The following is a 12,025-nucleotide window of genomic DNA, read 5'->3' as shown; positions in this document are numbered from 1 at the left end:
AAGAAAGGGTCCTTCACAGTCTTCTTTGACAAACCAAAAATTAAAGAACTATTGAGGTGGGAGCACATCTGAAGTTGACTTTAACTTTGGGAAGAGGAAAAAGGCTGAAGGGAAAAAAATCCCTAATTCAGCAATAATATATCCTTATTTTCAGCTTTACACTATACCAGTAAATCGGAATTCCATTCAGGAGGGAGAAAGAGATCAGGGGAGAAGCACGAGCAGAACAGAGAACAAAACTGCCCAGGACCAGGCCGGCCCCACGGCCTAGTGTTTAAGTTTAGTGCGCTCCACTTCGGCGCCCAGAGTTCACGGGTTCGGTTCCTGGGCATGGACCTTCACCACTCGTCAGCCATGCTGTGGTGGCAATCCACATATAAAATGGAGGAAGACTGGCAACAGATGTTAGCTCAGGAACAATCTTCCTCAGAAACCAAAACAAACCAAACCAAAAAAACCCCCCAAAACTGCCTGGGCCTGGTGTTCCATTGGCACCAGTGAGCCTCCTTCCCTCAGTCTTCAGGGCAAGGCTGACTTCACAAAGAGTCCCATGGCCCCAGAACTGCACATCCAGGCTGGTCCAGACAGGCCTGGAATGTACTGACTTGGCCTGGTAGACTTTGCAGCAGAATAAGGGAAGGTAAGCGGTGTCATCATCTTCGCCAGCCTCTCATAGGACCAACTTGTATCTATTTATTTATTTATTGTTTTTTAAAGAACAAACTTTTAAAAGTAAAATGAATGAAACCACTGAGATCAAGATACAAAGACAGAAATTCAAAGTAGAAAACAAGACCTTGCTGGGAAACAGTTGATGAGAAACACCGGAAACATTTCACAGATGCACAAAAAGCTCACATTGTAAACAGGATTAAGCCGCTATTGATTTTCCCCCACAATATCAGGGTTTCATTTTGCTCAGCCTGAGATCTCGCTCAATTTCAAACTGCCTGTGATCCACTCGGTCTAGAAAAGCTTTCCGTTCAATGTACCTAGAAAAAAATGAAAAAGATGTTTGTCAGCAGAATCCAGCAGGAGAAAATGCCTCCTCTGCACTGTCCCATCCCCGCCCCCCCGGTGTGAACGGGTCCACTTCGCCAGTGGGATCACCAGGTTACAGCAAATGCAAACAGATGACCACAGTTGGTGCCCAGACTGACCACCCACGACTCAGTAACATCCAAACCACTCAAGTTGGATCTAAACAAGGATATTTTTGGTTCAGATGTAAAAGAAAATAAAATGAAAAGGAGAAAGGAACAACTTATCAAAGGAAAGTACGTTAGAGACTTGGATGTTCCAATTTTGCAACAAGGTTTTAAGGAAAGCAGCAGCAGGCTTAGTCAAGCCCAGTTCAGAGCCCAGCTCCGTTACACATTAGCTGGGCCACGCTGGTCAAGGACTGACCGTCTCTGAGCCTCATTTTTCTCAACAGCAAAGTAGTGATGCCATATTTCCTGGCCTTAGTGGTGTGCAGAGTTGGTAGCAGAGAGAAAGCTATGCATCCTGCACATATACATCAAAATGTGAAAAAAAAATGCATCTGAAAATGGAAGAAATAGGGTAGTAAAAACTACCCCCTAGGGCGGCAGTGAAGGTGCAGTGAATTGAGAGGTACATAAAGCGCTCACTGGGCCGGCCCTGTGGCTTAGCGGTTAAGTGCTTGCGCTCCGCTGCTGGCAGCCCGGGATTCGGATCCCGGCCGCGCACTGACGCACCGCTTGTCCGGCCATGCTGACGCCACGTCCCACATACAGCAACTAGAAGGATGTGCAGCTATGACATATAACTATCTACTGGGGCTTTGGGGGAAAATAAATAAATAAAATTATTAAAAAAAATACCAAAAAAAATTAATCATTAAAAAAAAAAAGAAAGCGCTCACTTCAGAAGGGATTTAACTGCCTCCAGTCCCCCACCCCCACCTTTCTCTCCTTGTATTCTCCACCCAATTGGGGCCAGGCTGCTTCTGCAAGCTTGACAGAAGAGCCCTTTCCCTAAATTCCTCTAAGGGAATCTTAAGTGCCTCTGCTGCCCGAAATCCACATATAAAGGTCAGGGCTCTGCTCCCTAATCTGGGGCCAGGTTCAGTTGACAAGGGTTCCTTTGGTCCTCCCAGGCAGGATGGGAAGGCAGCAGAGGGCTGAAGTGGGCAGTCTGGCTGCTTAATGAGACACAGCTGCATTTCAATGCACCTTCTTGCCATAAAGTGTGCTGCGATTTGCCTGGGGGGAGGGGATCTCTGCAGCTAATTAACCTATTGAGAGAGCAAAATTGCCACTGAAAATGGGAGACATAATTGAATCTCTGCACTAATTTTTCTTTTGTTGCACTGTGGAAAATGTGCACCTGTCATTACAAGGTCGTTACGTTTACGGTGAGAACACTACCAGGTTCAGGAAGCTGTGTTCCTTTGCTGAGTTCAGGGCCTCACATTCCCTCCCAGAGCACCCTGTGAAATGCAGTCCATCCTCTTTGCTTTCCAGCCAAGCCTGTGGCCACTAACCCTATGCCTTACTACAGAAGGGGTGGCGGCTCTGAGTTCGAATCCTTACTCTGCCACTTGCTGGCTGTGTGATGCTTGGTAACCCATGTAACCTGCCAATTGTGTTTCCTAATCTCCCCCCCCACAAAAAGAAAGGATAATCATCCCTTCTCTGAAGGGCTGTGTGAGGACTAAATGAAATAGTGTACATATAATGCCTAGCACAGAGCAGGTGCTCAATAAAATGGCAGCTAACGTTGTCACCATCATTTTGGGAAGCCAGCTTCTGCCAGGGTCCTGAGGACAATCGATCCAAGAGGAGCAGTCAGCTCTCTTGATGAGTGTTATCAGTGACCAGAAACCACTACCTGGTCTGGGATCAGGAATTAAGCTGCTGTGTCAAAACCATCACCAAGGGCCAGCCCTGGTGGCGTAGTGGTTAAGTTTGGCACTTGCTGCTTTGGCGGCCCAGGTTTGGTTCCCAGGCGCGGACCTCCACTTGTCTGTCAGTGGCCATGCTGTGGCGGCAGCCCACATACAAAAAGGAGGTTGGCAGCATATGTTAGCTCAGGGTGAATCTTCCTCAGAAAAAACAGAAAACAAAGCAAAAAAACAAACAAAACCCGACCACCAAGAGGCCAGAATGGCTGGAAACACAAAGGGCAGGGCCTGCTTGTCTGACACAAGCCCTCAGGGTCAGGCTGCCAGATTTAGCAAGTGAAATGCAGAATGCCCAGTTACATTTGAATTTCAGACTCCCTGGCACAGAGGGAAGCCACAGACATTGTGGACCCCTTTTGCTAAAGAAAGAAAACGGGGGACAGTGGTGGCGAAGTAGACACACAACAGAACAAACTCACCTTCCATCTATCACCAAGGGACCCATAATTCTCCAGAGGGGGCTGTTAACCAAAATTGACGGATGGGCTTTGTTACACTACGACCATCATCCCTCTCCACCCCAAGCCCCCTGGTTCTGGGTGAAGATTGTGATGGGGACCAATGTTTTGACAGCGGTGTGCTTTAACTCCCTCTTGAAGGTCCAGCAGAAAAAAAGGGGTGAACTGTGGCTAGAGAGGAATTTAGGGCATGTTTCAAGAGAGCCATTACCCAGTGCTACCTGTCTGAGAGAGTGGGCCAGGGGGAAGGAAGAGAAATATGCAGCTTTGAACATTTGTGGTCTTTCTTCTTGACTTTCTTTTAAAGAAGAAGAAGTGATACTTAAATTAGGATGCTCACTGAGCATGAATAATGGCCTTGCAGATTCCTGGAAGCTTCTCTGGGTCCAGCTGAACCTAAGACTATCCAGAGTGAAGCCAGGCTGGGTGCTCAGCAGGCAGGGGCAGGCAGAGTTCAGGTTTAGGGAAGGCCTCAGGCAGCAAAGAGGGGCACATGTGCAGAATGCTACTAAATTCCCAAGGGCAACCCAGACAAAGGCCATCAAGGCAGGTTTGGTGACTTCATTCTCCCATTCACAGCCATCTGCAGCTGCTAACAGGATCCTTGTGATGGCTTTAGTTTACTGCCAAGAGCTGACCAGGAACAAAACTTCCATTAGACATGGACTCCCCACCTCCCAGAGATAGAAAAGGTGCTGAGGATGAGAGTGGCTCTGACATTTACTATTTGTGAGACTTTGGGCAAGATACTTAATTTTCTGTGTCTTATTTTTCTTCTCTGTAAAACAGGAATAAAAATTACAATACTTCTGACAATTTAATGAAACTGTGAAAAGTGCTTTGTAAACAATAAAAACAAAAATAGCTGTTGAGTGTTGCCGGGTTCTTGCTTCCCATTTCTGACTTGATTCTATCACTACAAAGCCTCAGAACCTGGGACAGTTGGAACAGGGACCAAGAGACCAAATGTTCCAGAAAGAGGAAGGGCTCGTGGGGAAGGCCACCTCCTCCAAGGTGGCCTGAGTGGATGGCCTATTTAAACTGAGCCTCAGGAAGTTTTCAGGCACGTTAAGTGGGTTACAGTCTCGGCACAGAACCGCCAGCTGACAAGTGCAATGATGCTTTTCTAGCCTGGGTGCAGCACTCCCAGGGACCCAGCCTGATTTGGCCCAGTCCCCTGGGAAGCCAGGGGTGGGGGTGGAAGGTATCATACCTTCCCCCTATTACTGCCTTATGTGGCCCATTTAAGAGGCAGCAGCTCTTCGCTTTCATTAATAAAATATGCTAACAGCATCAAATTCTAAGGGATTTTCTAGCTTTTCCCTTCAGAACCAGGTTAGATACAACAGGCTTTGACATATTTTTGATCTTTCAACCCAAATTACTTTTCTGCCACCAATTCTCTTGAGATCCAGGCCAATGGGGAGAGAGAGAAAAATGGAAGAGGACAAGAGAAGGGTAGAAAATGCTTCTAGGGAACATGTCAGTGCCTACTTCTGGGAACCCATGCTGCAAATTAAAGGATGGCCATCCATCCTCCAAGACGTCAAAGGTCTTTGAGGGTAGGAGGGCCTAGTGGGTGTGCTGGGAGCTCCAAGAGCTCTGTCATACGGTTGACCACTCACGAAAGGCTTCCTGCCCACTGGCCAGGAAAAGAAAGAGCACAGGGAGGTGCAGGGAAATCTGAAGAAAGTACATAACTGAGGGCATTTCAGGGCTGTGTTACTACTCTGCTCCAAGCACAGCCAGCGTTCAGTTCCCCAAGCAAGCATTCAGCGCAGCACAAACATGAGAAGGAAAGTGGGTCAACTTCAATTCCCAGCACCAGAAAGCAATGGGCAATGCAGGCACTCCCAGGCTAGAGTAAAGATCTGTGATGGATGTAATAAGATACGCACTTTTTTACTCTGTGAAATGCAACTGAAAGAAGTAATCTGCCCAATATTGCACAAGCCTGTGGCACCCCAACCCCCATGGAAGAGGCTGTGACTTGCAAACCTCTTGAGGGCCAGAGTGAAAGAGTGGTCATTTTAATTAAGTTTCTTCTCCATTGCTTTCCTCCCATCTTACCTCAAGGTTGTGCTGGTTCTGAAAGAGCGACTCTTGAGGGTCATAGAGATAGATTCTTTGGGAAAAAAAATTATTTTCTCTGGTCTCTCTTTCATGCCTCTCCAAATCACAAACACACCTGGTTTCCAATCATCAAGCTCCATGACCTTCAATCTGACTGCCAGCAGCCCCAGTCTGGGGGCTTTATTTCTCTCATTTTCTGTGCATTGACCCCTTCCCCCAAGCCTGCTGGGCCTCTGCCTCAGCAGTGTTGGCGAACATTGCCGGGGAACCTGTGTGATCGGTTACAGGGCTAGACGGAAGCAATGCTAACCGCCTGAGTGCAGACTGCTGACACCAACCCTGAAACGCTGGACCATGCTGGACTAGGCCATGGGAGGCCGGGGCTCAGAGTAAAAGCAGTGATTCTTTGCTGTGCAGACAACTGTCTTTGGTACAGGCATTTTAACCAACTTTGCTGACTGAAAATGATGTGTGGGTGGAGACATCATTCTGATGTAGCATGCCTTTCTTTTCTGGGTAGTTAATTCCAATCCTACTAGGCCCCAAAACAAAGCCATGGCCATCTGATATCTAGTGGGATGGGCATTTAGACAGTGCGATGGCTCAGCACCTGCTCCGGGCTAGGTGCTTTTCTAGGTGCTGGTGACGGAGTGTGAACCAGAAGCTGCCCTTGGGGGCTTATTATACAAGAAACAAGGCACCACGATACATATCAGTTGATAATAAGTGTGACGGAGAAAATCAAACAGGGCGATGTGATTGAGGGCTCCTGGGGGGAATGGGGGCTACTCCAGAGAGTGGCAACACGTTGAGCCCTGAGTGACAAACAGGAGCCTATCATAGAGGAGGAGCCGGAGGAGCATTACAGAGGCCAGACTGCTGTGAGCAGGGGGGAAGAGGATAAGAAGTGGCCAGGGGACAGCTCAAGGAGGGCATGGAATGCCAGGGTAAGGAGCTGAACACTGATTTTAAGTGCAACTGGAGGGCTTTCAGCAGGGAAGAGAAGGAAAATGGTTTGTATTTTTAAGAAATCATTTTCGCTGCTATGTGGAGCAGAATGGAGAAAGGGGTACAGATATAGAAGCAGGCAGCACAGCAGACGTCTGTGGCTTGTACTGGAGTGGTGGCAGGGGGCTGGACAAAGAGGGATGGACTGGATATTTTACTATAGAATTGTCTATTGGATTTTCAGGATTTGAGTGGAAAGAGAGGAAATCAAGGATGACTCCTAGGTTTTTCTTTTAACAGCTTGGTGGATGGTGATGGTGTCATTTTCTGAGAAGTCTGAGGAAGGAGTCCATTTATGGAAAGAAAGCAAGTATTTGGTTTTGGATGTTAAGTTTGATGTGTGTCTTAGACATACAAATGGAGCTGTCAACTCAACAGCTGAGATGGCAGTCTGGAGCTCTGTGGAATGGTCAGGCAGGGAATAGCTTTTTTGGGAGTCATCAGCAGAAAATGGTATCTTAGCCATGGAATGTGAGGACAGAAGGCCCTGGGACTTCCCAAGTTCAAAAGCCCAGAGAAGGAAGAAAGTCCAGCCGGGAGACTGGAGGAGATGCCCCCAAGCTGTATTTGCCACCATTGTGGAAAGTATTCCTGAAAGGTTGGCAGGAATATACCAGGAAGGGATTTAAAAGAATAAAAGCACCTGGCTTTCCAGTAAAGCCCTAGACTTGGCGAGGTCAGGAATAGCAGATGGAAGAAGAGTGAGCAAAGGACTTGAGGGAAAAGGGAGAAGATTCCTATTTATAAACATGCTAGACATTTCAACTACTTATTTAATTCCCATAGTAAACCTGAGAGGTATACTGAAGAGTTTCCACTTTACAGATGAAGAAACTGGGGCTAGAGCACACGGCAGGTTTGTAATAGAGCCAGGATTTGAATTCAGTTTATTGTAAAATATCACGCACATACACAGCAAAGTGTTTAAAATGGGCAAGGCAAATGAGTCATTATGAAGCAAGCACTCACAAGGCCACCACCACGTCTAGAAGCAGAATGCTGGCAGCCTCGAGGAGGCCCCTGCACACCTCTTACCCCAACACCTGCCCAGCCAGGTGTAGCTCGCCCACATTTCCCTGCCTCCCTTTCAAGTTTCTGTTCCCTCGACATTACAGTCTAGTTGTGCCTAATTTTGAACTTCACATAAATAGACTTACACTGTGTGTATTCTTTTGTGACTTGCTTCTTTCACAAATTGACCTATTGGACACATTGGTTTTCCCTGTTTTTGACCTTCATATAAATGGAATTATACTGCATGACCTTCTCTTTGTTATTATGTTATTGAAATTTATCCACGATCATTCTCATTGCTAAAGAGTATCCAGCGTGTGAATATATCCCACTTTGTCTATTATACTATTGATAGACATTTGAGTTGTTTCCATTTTGGGATATTATGAAAAGTACTGTTATTTAAATTCTCACACATGTCTTTTGGGGAACATATAACCGAATTTTTGTTGGGAATACAGCTAGGAGTGGAACTGCCAAGTCACAGGGAATAACTACACTGAGCTTCAGTAGATAATGCCAAGTGGTACATTTGAATCTGAATTGTCTTATCTCCCAGATAAACTGAATTTGAGACTGCCCTCTTTATTTCTGGTAACGTTTTTGCCTTAAAGTTTATTTTGTCTAATATTAATATGGCTACGTCAGCTTTCTTTTAGTTACTGTTTGCATGGGTTATCTTTTCTCCCATCTTCTTATTTTCAACATTTCTGCATCCCATTGTTTTAGATATGTCTCTCATTTTTTAAATTTTATTTTTTTTCTGCTAAGGAAGATTCACCCTGAGCTAACATCTATGCCAATCTTCTTCTGTTTTGTATGTGGGTCGCTGCCACAGCATGGCTGCCGACGAGTGGTGCAGGTCCACGCCTGGGACCCGAACCCATGAACCCACGCCACAGAAGTGGAGTGTGCCCAACTTAACCACTATGCCACAGGGCCAGCCTCTAGATACGTCTCTTTTAAACAGCAAATAATTGTTCTTTATTTTTTAATTCAATATGTCAATCTCTGTCTTTTAACTGGAGCATTTAGTTTATTGATATTTAATGGAAGTTCTGATAAATTTAGTTTTAAAATCTATCATCTTATATTGTGCTTATTATTTGTCCTGTTTGGTTTCTTTAATTCTCCTTTTGTGTTTTCTTTTGGTCAATTAAAAAAAATCATTCCATTTTTCTCCTTCCATTACTTTGGAAATTATATACTCTGTCTCTACTCTAGAAATTTCAATATGTACACTTAGTCAACACCTTTACCCTCCTCCTGGATAATACAAAATCTCTGGAAAACTGAAGTCCGTTTACCCCCTCCCAACTTTTACGTAGTTGTTGCCAGGTATTTTAATACTATCTTGCTTTAACAACTTACAAGACATTAATATATTATTTTATATAGTCAATGCTCTGGGGCCGGCCCCATGGCGTAGTGGTTAAGTGCACATGCTCCGCGGCTGGCGGCCCGGGTTTGGATCCCAGGCTCGGATCCCTGGCGCACACCAATGCACTGCTTGTCAGGCCATGCTGTGGCGGCGTCCCATATAAAGTAGAGGAAGATGGGCACAGATGTTAGCCCAGGGCCAGTCTTCCTCAGCAAAAAGAGGAGGATTGGCATGGATGTTAGCTCAGGGCTGATTTTCCTCACCAAAAAAAAAAAACAACAAAACACTATATAGTCAATGCTCATTTAAATTACCACATATATGCCTCTTTGCTCTTCAATGAGTCTTAGACCTTCCATCTGGAATGATTTTTCTTTTTTGGGGGGAAGATTCGTCCTGAGCTAACATCTGTTGTCAATCTTCCTCTTTTTTCGCTTGAGGAAGATTAGCCCTGAGATAACATCTGTGCCAATCTTCCTCTATTTTGTATGTGGGTCGCCACCACAGCATGGCTGATGAGTGGTGTAGGTCCATGCCTGGGATCCGAACCCATGAAGCTGGGCCGCCAAAGTGGAGTGTGTGGAACTTTAACCACTCGGACATGGGGCCAGCTCCTGGAATCACTTTTCTTTCACTAGTGTATATCCTTCATCCTTTGGGTGAAGATCTGCTGGGGGCAACTCTGAGCTTTTATTATTCTGAAAATGTCCATATTTGCCCTCATTCTTGAAGGAGATACACACACACACACAGTCATTCATATCTATATCTACACACACATATGTAAAGCAGAAGTAGTTGTTTATTTCAGCACTTGGAATAGATCATTCCGGTGTCTGTTGGTTTGCGCCATTGCTGATGAGGCCACCTGTCAGTCTAATTGCCTCTCCTTTCTTTTTTCTGGCTGCTCTTAAGATTTTTCTCTTTGTTTTTGGTTTTCTGCAGTTTCACTTTGGTATGTCTAAGTGTGGATTTCTATTTCATTTATCTTCCATTCTTTGGGTTTAAAAAAAATCTATAAAGAGGTTTCTTTTGTCTTTTTCCACTCTGTCCTCCAGGCTGCTTAACTTCTCTTCCATTATTTTGTCTTTTTGTCTCTCTGAACTATTTCCTGGATAATTTTGTCTGACTATTTTCCAGTTCATAGATTTTCTTTTCAGCTGGCCTAACTACTGTTAAATCTATCCATTTACGTTGTAATTACGGTTATTATATTTTTTATTTCTAGAAATTCTGTTTGGGTCTTTTTCAAATCTCCTAGGTCACTTTTTATAGTTTCCTCTCCCTGCAAATATTTTCAAGTTTGTTGTTTACTTCTGTAAACACAGTAGGCATAACTGTTTTAAAATCCGTATCTGATATTTTCATTATCTAAATTCTTTGCAGATTTGATCCTGTGCCTGCTGTTTCTCAAGGTGCCTTGTTTCCTTATGTGAATATTTTAAGATAGCAAAATCACCTTTTAAAAAATTGGACAGGGGCTGGCCTAGTGGCGCAAGTGGTTAAGTGCGCGTGCTCTGCTTTTGTGGCCCGGGGTTCACAGGTTTGGATTCCGGGCATGCACTGACGCACTGCTTGTCAAGCCTGTCATGCTGTGGCAGCATCCCATATAAAGTGGGGGAAGATGGGCACGGATATTAGCTCAGGGCTGATCTTCCTCACAAAAAAAAATAAATAAAAATGAAAGCTTCATTTAAATAAAAAATAAAAAATTGGACAATAATAACCCAATACTGACCAATCTAGCTTCGAATTCTATCAAATATTTACAAGGAGAAAGATATGATAGCACTTACTGAACTGGAATTACTATCAAAACACAGAAAGCATGACATAACCTTTTAACCTCAATCCAATCTTATTTTAATCAGGACTGCATAACAGGAATGTTTTTATCACCATTCTTTACCTAAATTCTACGTATGAGGATCAATTTAAATAGGGTGATTGTAAAAAGGTCATGGTCTCATAATAAACATCGCAGAGGCCAATCATTACTTTTAGGTAGCTTTTCTGAGACGTTATCAGTACAACCTTTCCCCCTTCAGTTTCAGCAAAGATCACTTTTGTCCCAGGGGAATGCTTCTTGGGATTCTCCACATATTCCCTCAGAGTATCCTCTCTGCAAGCGATGCCTTTGCTCTTGCTGGCATGTGTGTAAGAAAATTTGGGGGCCTGACCTGCCTCTGCCCAAACAGACCTTACCGGTTTGGTTCTTATGCTTCCCTCCCTTCAACACTGTGGCACTGGGCATCCTTCTTAATAGAAATCTTCTTGCCCTTCTCAACATCCCCTGTTTTGAAATCAGCTCTCTAGTTACATATGTGCTGGAAAGGCTCACCCAGCAGCTGGCTGTCTTGCTCTCGTCTCTAGAATTTTGATGCTGTGGTCTAGTGATTCTCAACCCTGGCTGTGCATCAGAAGTACCTGAGGAGCAATTTAAAGATATAGATATCTGTGACACTCGATTCAGAAGCTCTGTACAGGGGCAGCTTTGTCACCTCAACTTTGGAAAACCCCCCAGAGGATTCTCATGTTTAGCCAAACTAAGAACCAGAGCTACAGTCCCTTCTCTGGACTAGGGGCTGGGCCTTTTAATCTGCCTGCAGGAGCCAGGGAAGGCAAGGGAGTGGAGGTGTGGGGGCGGGTGTTGGAGAGGGCAGGTCAAAAGAGCCGAAGGCAGAGCACAGAGTCATCAGAGCTGCACTGGAAAAACACAACCAGACCTGTGGAATCACCTGGCCGGGGAGAATGTCTCACAGAAGGGAAAAGCAGAGCGCTTAGAAGCTGAATGCTATTTGTTGTTCACCAACCCAGTTATGTGATTTTCCATTGCCTGAAAAAGTCCTCACTGGGCAGATGACCTTTTTAATTTTATTTTCTCTTCCAGTCTACATTTTATTAACTCTCCCTTATCTTCAACAGCACCACTCCTTATTTTTATAAGCCCTCTATTAACTTGAGCAGAATGAACACTGTCCAACCCATATAATCAATACTCAGAGACGTAATAAAGTGTAGCACACACTGGCAGTTCCTCTGCTGCCTTAGATCACTAGGCAAAAGTGGAGAAGAGGGAGCTGTGAGTTATTAGAGCTGAGTCAAAGAGGTTTGGGGCAAATATCGCGGGCCTTCTCTAAATACCATTGACTCCTGCCTGTGCTT

General features: G+C 44.9%; 1 protein-coding gene across 1 annotated transcript in view; it reads right to left on the bottom strand.

Moving 5' to 3' along the window:
- Positions 1–653: 653 nt before the first annotated feature.
- The window catches only part of CFDP1 (chromatin remodeling protein CFDP1), a 120,911-nt gene continuing 109,539 nt past the window's right edge, over positions 654–12,025 (bottom strand). Inside the window, exon 7 of the mRNA XM_004437105.2 lies at positions 654–992. Coding sequence (XP_004437162.1) covers positions 902–992 — 91 coding nt within the window. The 3' untranslated portion in view covers positions 654–901. The remainder of the gene's footprint in view (positions 993–12,025) is intronic.

The sequence above is a fragment of the Ceratotherium simum genome, chromosome 30 (genome assembly GCF_057802395.1).
Source record: "Ceratotherium simum simum isolate JZ-2026a chromosome 30, ASM5780239v1, whole genome shotgun sequence".
In the NCBI taxonomy this organism is placed as follows: domain Eukaryota; kingdom Metazoa; phylum Chordata; class Mammalia; order Perissodactyla; family Rhinocerotidae; genus Ceratotherium; species Ceratotherium simum.
This window is presented reverse-complemented; position numbering and strand designations above follow the sequence as displayed.